Source organism: Barbus barbus, assembly GCF_936440315.1.
Source record: "Barbus barbus genome assembly, chromosome: 6".
Lineage (NCBI taxonomy): Eukaryota > Metazoa > Chordata > Actinopteri > Cypriniformes > Cyprinidae > Barbus > Barbus barbus.
In genome coordinates this window covers 38,910,514-38,920,687 of record NC_136734.1, presented here as the reverse complement: position 1 = coordinate 38,920,687, position 10,174 = coordinate 38,910,514, and the positions used below count along the sequence as shown (strand labels likewise).

Genomic DNA, 10,174 nt, shown 5'->3' with positions numbered 1-10,174 from the left:
TACGCAACAAGGCACAAAACTACAGAAATAAAGGAAACAGTAAATGACAGTGAAATGCCTGAGACCTTAAGTGAGAGAGATCCTAGAAAGCGAATATTTGTGCGGTACTCTTGCGCGCTTCCTCCAAAACAGAAGACAGAAAAACGTCTTAGTGTAGGTGGAGCTGAGACCGCTTCCCTTTGATGAGAAAGTTACGCGTTTAACCTACTAGAGTGCGCAATTCTCACACGCTTCCTCGCATCAAGTCAAGGACTGTACAGCTTCTCCAAACGCGCGCGTAATACAGCCAAACCGTGGTGATTGTCCTCCTTCCCGTTTATTTAGGTTTTCCTCTGCTGTATCCGCACAACTTGCCTTTTTCCCCCTTTTGGAAAGCCTGAAGACACCCCAGATCTGCGCTCGCTTCAGCATGCGTTTGGCGCACGGAGCGCACTCTTGGCGAGCTCTTCATCATCAGGCTCAGGGATGATGTTCAACTCATCGGGCTCGCTAGATTTCTTCTCGTTCACTCACCCGGAGGTCGCGTCGGAAGTTCTCAATGATTCCTCACACTTATTCTACAACATCTCATTGGCCATGTGGAACAACTCCTGCGGGGAACAGTTGCTCGATTTCACCACAGCGGAGAAGATTGTCATCGGAATGATGCTGGCCATCATCACCACCGTGACGGTGATTGGAAATATGCTGGTGGTGATCGCGGTGTGCGTCGTTAAGAAGCTCAGACAGCCGTCCAACTATCTGCTGGTGTCTCTGGCTGTGGCGGATCTCTCCGTGGCTATTGTGGTCATGCCATTCGTGATCGTGACGGACCTCACGGGAGGAAAGTGGCTTTTTGGAGAGGTCTTCTGTAACATTTTCATCGGCATGGATGTGATGTGCTGCACTGCATCCATCATGACGCTGTGCGTGATCAGTGTGGACAGGTGAGTAGGTTGGCTTCTTCTTACCAAGTCGTTTAGGTGACGCTTTAATACAAAGTGACTTTGGTACAGGGACAGTCCTCCTGCAGCAACCCAAGTGTCTTGAACACAATGGTGATGTTTATGAAGCAACATATGATACTTGGGATTTGAACCTACAACCCGTTTAGCATCATTTTTTAACCAGTAGTTTATCAAAATATTGCATTGGCAAGCATAATAAAAGTATACCACATTTATTTATGCATGCACTCCACATATCACTGTGTAGGCTATGTATACAGGAAAGTGTAGGCCTATTAAGAATTTCCACCATTTTAAATTCCTTTTAGCTTTTGCACTTTACAAATATTCCATGTGTGACCCTGGACCAAAAAACCTGTCATAAGGGTCTTTTAAAAAAAAAAAAAAAATTTAGATTTATACATAATCTGAAAGCTAATAATAAATAAGCTTTCCATTGATGTATGGTTTGTTAGGATAGATAATATCTGGCCTAGGTACTACCATTTGAAAATCTGGAATCTGAGGGTGTAAAAAAAAATAAATAAATAAATAAAAAACCAAGAAAACTGCCTTTAAAATTGTCCTAATGAAGTTCTTAGCAATGCATATTACCAAACAAAAATTAAGTTGATGTACTGTAGGAAATTAAACATCTTCATGGAACATGATCTTTACTGATTACATGATTTTTGGCATAAAAGAAATCAATCATTTTGACCCATGCAATGTATTGTTGGCTATTGCTACAAATATACCCGTGCTACTGCTTTTGTGCTCCAGGGTCACATATAGTCTCTCAGTGAATAATTCCACAAAAATTGCATTTACAAATAGAAAAATGCTGTTTGAAAAACTGCTGGGCACTGCGGTCACTGCACAACATGTCACATCAGCTACCCATCTAATCATAAATGTTCCATGTTGTTGCTCATTTAATACTATACCTCAGTTAAATAAGCATCAGTCAGCACTAAACTGCTCTGGCAACTTCCTTCACTCGAATGTCAAGGCGACTCACTGGATGTGTCCACTGTATACAGCAGAAATTAAGACTGACAACTCTTGTGTCCATGTTGGACATCATTCCTCCAGACTGAGAATAGGGTCAATACACCTGCAGCCAGTCTCCCATGTGACACCACGAGGGGGTCGCTGACAGACCCTGATTTGGTTTGACACGTCTGAGGAGCTAGTGTCCTTTGGGATGTGAAGTCCGAGATTCTGCTGCTGTAGTGAAGTCCACTAGGAGACTGGCTCATGTTGGGGTGAAAAAAAATGCTGTATTGATTTTGCGGTCTTGACTTTCACATATATGGCTGTAATAAACTGTCATGTGATTGAATAGTTAATTCAATCAGCCATTGATCTATATGTCAGAGTGGCCATTAATATTTAGTTCAGATTTAAAATGTGTTGCTTTCTAACTGAACACAAGGGCTGTTTTTCTATATGACAGCAAAGTCAATGGGGAATATGGTTTACAACATGTCTGGAGTAAATACCTTTGGCAGGCGGTGCCTTGGGGTTGATGCTTTATCTTTTGGGCTGGAAGCTCAGGTTGCTTATAAAATATATACAGTATATAAAATAAAACAAAAGATTATAAAACTGTCTTGTTTAAAGATGCCCATCCATTCTGGTGTAGGGAGTTCATCAGTTTAGTAAGGAGCTAAAGTGTTGAAATCATTCATTTGAGAAATTGATTAGACAAAATTCATGTTTAATTAATTTACATTGTATCAAAATATGTGCATGTTACACAACACTTAAAAATAAAGATTCTTTTGACATCTGTGGTTCCATTAACAGTCTTTAACATCCATGGAACCATTCCAATGCACAAAAGGTTCTTTAAATTGCAACGTTTGTTCAGATTATTAAAATAATCCTCACAATAAGAAAAATGGTTATGTCAAGAACTGTTTTGAGGAACCCCAAATGGTTCTATTGTATCTCTATGAAAAGTTCCTCATGGAACCTAAAGAGTGAATGGTGGTTTCACACCATAGAAAAACTTTTGTTCCTTGAAGAACCTTTCAGTTCTAAAAAAATAACCATTTTAATAACCTGAAGAACCTTTTTCCACTTTAAGGAATGTTTTGAGCAATGAAGAGGTTCTAGAGTTGTTAAAGGTTCTTCATGGAACCATCAATGCCAATGAATCCTTTACTTTTATGATACAGTATAAAGTTTGAGGTGTATAGCAGAAAAACAAAACATGGTACCCCTTGCCAAAAAGTAGTAGGCTATAACTCAAGTTTATTTTATTAAGTATACGTTATGTAGTAAGTACAGTTTTGATGTGGTTTTAACACGTGGAAGCATCTGTTTTGGTTTCTTCACTTGTTTTTTTTTTGGGGGGGGGGGGGGGGAATTCTGTACAGATGTGTACTGGCGCTCCCTACCATATAACAACGAAAACACGGATTCTCAAAGCACAAGTATAGCTCAAACATATTTAGACTTTTTCCAAGTTCTAAATGTAATTTTAAGTATATTTCTGAGAAGTAGACTAAAAGTATACTTTCCTATTTTTAGTTTAGAAGTATACTAACAGCACACTTGAGTATACTTTTTCGTAAGGGACAGCACTCCTCTGTCTCTTCATGCTGACCTTTTTCTTTTTAGAAGAACGCTTTTGATACTCACACAGTGTCACGATGCTGCTACTGCATTAGAGCAAGGAATGCAGAATTCTTCACAATCAACAGGCTTTAATAAACAAACCAAGGCTACCACATGGCTGGCTGGAGACACATATAGCACAGCTTGATGATCAAGACACGACAAGGAAACATGGGGCAGACAACACTTTAAATACATGACTAAACGAGGGCAACTGACGAGACACACCTGGGATCAATGAACACATTAAGAACAGGAACAAAACCAAATATGGGCATTAGAGAACACAAGGGAAAACTAGATAACTGGGAGCACATGGAGAGGAATACAAACACAAAACAGTCCATGAGCGTGACACACAGACACATTTTTTGTTATTTTTTCCCAGCACATTACGTCTACTATCGCTTAGTAAGACACTTTAATCTATACACTTGTACATACCAGAGGCTCATATTCTTTCAACAAGCACTTGAGGGTTTTTAAGGATTATTAACAAACCTAGTCTCTTATGACGCTTGTTCCATTTGATAAAAAGCTGATGAGAAGTGATTGCACATTCGAGGATGGCCGGAAAGGGTTTTTCTGTTTGGACAGACAGGAGGTGCTTAGTGCTTCTCTTGTTAGTGAGAATAAAGCAGTGTGATCCGTCAGGTTGCTCTGCTCTGGTTTTATTAAATGAAGATTGTGTCGCTGGCATCCATGATGAGATTACCCAGTCTGTACAGTCAGACTGGCTATTAATTTCAAACGGATCCAGTATTTAATTTGGAAATGTATCTGAATACACATGCCTTCTGAATGGCATATGACTATATTTTAGCATAAAGGTCATGCCTCTTTTTTTCATAATGTAGCATAGTGTGAACCAGGGATATCTATTAGTCCAAACAATGGAAGACAAGTACAGTGTTTCAAAAACATTTATTTGGAATTCTATTTAGTGACATTAGTAGCACAAAATTTCAGTTCTAAGCAACTCAATTTTGATTTTATGCTGACTTTAAGACTAAGAGAATATAATTTATGTTGCATAATGTAATAAAAATGCCACCATGGCCCTTTAAGACTCCTTTTAAGGCCCTTTTTATGCTCTTAAATGAATTTTACAGAAGCCAGCAGTGAAGGACAGCTCCTAAACAGCAACTCAGTGTTCAAGTACTCTTGACAAATGCTTTGACCTTTGATTCAGTGCACAATCACATACTGTAGATCATTTAAATAATGGAAGTGACCCTGTACCTTGCTAATGCCTTATCCTCATTCGTCTTCAAAGTGAGGTCTTCTTAAAGGACCATTTACTATATTGTCAAAAATCTTGAGGTGTTTCTAACAAGAAGGCTCTTCATACAAGTCAGGACTGTCTATCCACAGTCCAAATCTCTAAAGATTAAAGCCATTCTGCAGCAAGGAAAGACCTTTAACAGTAAGAGAAATTAGCTGGAGTTGAGGAAAAAGAGGCAGATGATTGACAAATTGAGACATTTTAAAATCAACATTAAACCAAATCAGTCAACACATATCTGTTCTTACTGGACATGTTTCATTATTGCACTCAAAATATGCAAATATTTAATGTATAAATGCATCTATAAACATTCCTTACTTTAATATAGCAATAGATAATTCAGATACACATACACTATTTCTCTGTCAGGGTAATTGAGAGCTCTGAGAGTGTGAGAAAAAGAAATCAGCAATCATAAAAGGAGAGCGAATGTTTCTCTAATGGGCTTAGTATTATCTCATGAAATAAATCACCATTATTTCTCCAATGTTAAAGACAAATCACCCTCACTAACAACAACCCACAAATACCCCATTAAGTTGTCCATGAGTGAGCTCAAGCTAGTTATCCATCTTACTGAGACATCAGACCTGACTCTTATTTATGGGCATATTGTAGCTTCATCTCAGGGTGAAGTGACAGTGATGAAACATCCTTCTAGTTTTAGCATTAAGTGTTAGTGAATGGAATGTTTACTGCCAGTCTAAAGTAGTGAGAAAGCACCCAGCCCTGGGTTTTGAGGCAAAGGCGCAAAGACAACAGGAAGTAGCACTTGGCTTTTCTCATGATGTTCATGCTAATGTGACTGGGTAATGTTCATGTAACGTGCTAATGTGAATGCACGGCACTTCAAAAATCAAGTGTCGGATTTGTTGCATTATTAAAGAGGATACATCAAAAATAGAAGTGGCATGTCTTTGCTTCAATAGACTGAATGCATTCGCAATACTAACTGCTGGATCATCTTTTAGGGGTGTCTTGAATGCTCTATCACTCAAAAGCCTTTTCAACTTTCTATTCAATTTTGAAATAACATTTCACAATATTGCTGGTTTTATTATATTTTTGTGTATATACACAATTCACTGTTTATTTTTATGATAATGTACCTACTTGTCTTTCGCTATTGTGTCTGCACATTTATTCTTTGGAACTTTAAATTGTTTTATAAAACTATAAAAAGAATTCAGCCCTTCTGTAAACTTTGGCATCCTTGTATTATCCTTGTTTAACTGTAAAATAGTCAAAGCCACATACATGCCCACATTATCCCTATTTTACTTGGTCACTTTACGTTTGGCGCTCCTGTTGAGATTAATAAATTGTGATATCAATTATTCAAGCGAGTGACATTAATAATTAAACTCCAGCGAGAGTGAAGGAAGTCTATGTAACTCTGTCCTTTGTGCAAGAAAAAAAAAGGCCTCATATATGTTGGACGGGGGAATTCTGCGTGTGGGGATGGGAAGGGACAGTCGCATTAAAATTGCAAATGAGACGCACACAGTCTGGCTGTCTTCCAGAATTCAGAAATGAGAACGGACACAGATGCAGTTCAGGTTCAAAAAGCAGGTTTTCCCAGTGGCCCAGGAACTAGCCTCAGGTCTCTAGTGTTCTTGTGACTACTCTCCTTGAGTCTTAGTGGCATATGACGCTGTTTCTGCTTTCCTGACTAGCTCCGCCGTGCAATATGGAGGCCCAGAGAGAGGCTGCTCCGAGGTAAAACTCACCTGAGATCTGCCTGACATGTTGAGTCACACCTGTCAGTGTCAACCCATGTGTTTTTGACCGCCACTGATTTCTCCTTGTGACCGCGAGAGGACAGGAGAAATGGTTACGGTGATTTTCACACTAATATTTTTATATAATCACTTAAGAGTATTGCACGTCTCTAACATGCTGCCAGGGGTCACGCTGTACATGCGCTCAAGCAAACATGCTCGAATCCCCAAAATGATTGGGTATCATCTTGCATGAGATGCCCTAACCAGAAATGATGACAAGCGGTAATATGCTTTATTCCTCAGGGAGGACGGAGAACCGAAATCACGCTGCAGCGCGAGGGAGGTTGACACAGTTGTCTCACAGAAGAGAGGCTGGAAATTTATAGAGTTACCTCTACAGGAGTGGTAGATGTTAAGGGAAAAGGCACACCGCAGAGAAAAAGAGGACGTTTTCTTATATAAAAGCTGAGGGGAACCGCTTACAAATCCTTAAAGTGATAGTTAGCCTGAAAATGAGATACACTGTATTTTGTCATCATGTACTTACCCTTATTTTGCGCATGCAAACTCATGAGACTTTACACAAAAACTTTTAGCAGAATGTCTTGTCCATGCAATGAAAGGGAACGGGTTACACTGGGGCGGTCAAGCCTCGAAAACATGTGTAATGTTGACAGAAAGTTCACTTTTAAGTGAACTAACCATTTAAAATTCACAAATCCTGTCAGTTACCACAGAAAATACTTTAGATTACTCTGTTAATTCATAAATGCTTGCAAACTACAGAAACAGTGTCAGTAGCTCATAACAACAAGTTCATTCACCTAGTAAAAAAGGGGTCCATCTTTAAAGGGACTTTTAAAACAACTATTTTTTCACAAACACACAAGCTTCAGTTTCTGTTTTTGAATCCTCTGATGCATTCCCCGGTAGACTTCCATTGTAAGTTCATTACTGTACGTTTCCTTTTTTTTGCCAAATGAGGGATGAAACAAAGTAATTTTCTGTGGTAAATGTTTTTATAATTATGCTGTATTCTAGATGAGCATGGAGCCATCTTGTTCGCCATAAAAGCGACTACATCTGGTAATATAATAAGCTATAATCTCTCACATGTTATATGAAGAATAAACCATCACAAAAGTCATTATTTGTGTTTGTCTGAGATTTTCATTCACTCAGAGAGAAGAAAACCATTCTGTCTTGCTTGCAGATGTCCTGAATTTCATTTGAATTAATTTTGCAACATGATGAATGTTCAGTTTCAATAGATGTTAAAATGGCAAGATTCTTTTAATTCTTTTCAGAGTTCAGTTTGCTGCAGTCTGAAATTATGAGGTTATTTTGAGCTGGTGACAAGCTTGTTCACCACTAGGTATATTGGTCCATATTGGCTGTATATATACATTTACATTTATTCATTTAGCTGACGCTTTTATCCAAAGCGACTTACAATTGCTATATATGTCAGAGGTCGCACGCCTCTGGAGCAACTAGGGGTTAAGTGTCTTGCTCAGGGACACATTGGTGTCTCTCAGTGGATTCGAACCCGGGTCTCTCACACCAAAGGCATGTGTCTTATCCACTGCGCTATCACCATCACCATATATATATATATAGTGGGCTTATACTGGGCCACTTGGTGGTAATGACTTTCATATAATTTCCATACTTGGGAATCATGATAACATCCTCTGTGTAAAGATAATCATCTTTTTTGGTACATCTTTTATTAAGGTTCTCTGCAAGCAGAGGCACCTGCAAGATTGCACAACCAATAATAAGGAAGCAAAGAATAATTCTGTGATGAAAATGTCCTGAGGTAAAGATTTGGTCTTCTATCCAGATGTTTTTTTTTAACTTTTGTTACATTATTGATTCCTCCTGAGTTTCTTACAACACATAGCTTGATATAAAACTATGCTAACTGTGTTAGTGTTTCTGCCCACAGGTCAACACACTGCCAGTGGCAGGTGGTTGTGTTTACAGTCCAAATTAACCAACACAAAACGATTTTAAGACCTTCTGCTACTCATATGATTTTTACTGGCTCGTGGGAATTTTTACAGCTGCTATTTGTAGATTACTGTAAAACACTACTGTATAATGAGAGTATAAAATAATCGGTGGTTTTGTTTAAAAATGATTTATTATTTATTCAACATATTTGTACATTAATTTAATTTACTGAATAAATGCTTTATATTTAATATCATAAATTTAAGTCAACGTGAATTCAAAACCATCTCTATTTATCTTCTATGTATTTATGTTTCTGGTCTTATTATGAACAATGCTAAAGGAAAAATTGTTCATATTGTTCTTGGAGACTAACTGGCAGGAGACTGTCATCATGTCACGCTCCATTCATGTCTAAACTCCATTAAAACTTCAGTAAGTGCATTTTGATTACATTCATTTTTTGCAACAGAAAATCGCTTACAGTTTTCACACGTTGGCCCACCATCTTATCTCGATTAAAATGATTTGACACGGATCAATAAACTGTGATCTCTCACATGTTATATGAGGCATAAACCATCACAAAAGCCATTATTTGTGCTTGTCTGAGACCCTGTCTATTGCAGATGTGCTGAATTACATTTGAATTAATTTTGCAATATTGTTGCACATCACAGTGGCAGTCCGTGTTGAATCGTCAGTTTCATTAATTGTTAGAACTGACAAATATGAAGAGTTTCTTCTTTTTAATTCAGTTTTCAGCACATGCTGATAGCATCTAAAATTAGGCAGGTATTTTGCATAGAAAACAGCAGAAAAATGCAGCCAAAAACTTCATTTATTAAAACAGTTCTTATTTATAAAGGAGGCCTGTCTCTCTTTTAAGTCTACAAACAATATATTTAGTAAACAAGTTATATATGTCCCTGGACCACAAAACCAGTCATACATCATCCGGATGCTGAATGAATAAGCTTTCCATTGATGTATGGTTTGTTATGATATGACAATATTTGGCTGAGATACAACTATTTGAAAATCTGGAATCTGAGGGTGCAAAAAAAATCTAAATATTGAGAAAATCGCTTTTAAAGTTGTCCAAATTAAGTTCTTAGCAATGCATATTACTAATCAAAAATGATGTTTTGATATATTTACAGTAGGCAGTTTACAATAGGATTTTTTTTTTTTTTTTTTTTTTTTTGACTAACAGTGTTTTTTGTGTGGTTGTTGTGTATTGTTGCAGCTTTGAGTCCAAGACAAATTTTCTGTAAAGGACAATAGAGTATAACTCTAACTCTACAAAATATCTTCATGGAACATGATTTTTACGTAATGTCCTTGGCATAAAAGAAAACTCAATAATTTTGACCCATACAGTGTATTGTTGGCTATCGCTACAAATATATCCCAGCGACTTAAGACTGCTTTTGTGCTCCAGGGTCACATATTTTATGCATCTTTAGTGGGTTTTAAATGTAAAGCAAATGAGATACCTTGGAAACTAAGCAAAATGTGACTGAACAAGCTTTTGATTTGTTACACATTTCATCTGCTTCAGTTATGGAGTGATTTGTAAAAAATTAACAAACAGAAAATTTGCTAGGGAGGTAAAGTTGTTTTTATTTATGCCACTTGTGCTTCAC

General features: G+C 37.6%; 1 protein-coding gene across 1 annotated transcript in view; it reads left to right on the top strand.

Annotated features, from left to right (window-relative positions):
* Positions 1–465: 465 nt before the first annotated feature.
* LOC306871527 (5-hydroxytryptamine receptor 7-like) overlaps positions 466–10,174 on the top strand; it is a gene marked incomplete at both ends in the record, with an annotated part of 28,442 nt that continues 18,733 nt past the window's right edge. The window contains one exon of the mRNA XM_079419542.1: positions 466–926. Coding sequence (XP_079275668.1) covers positions 466–926 — 461 coding nt within the window. The remainder of the gene's footprint in view (positions 927–10,174) is intronic.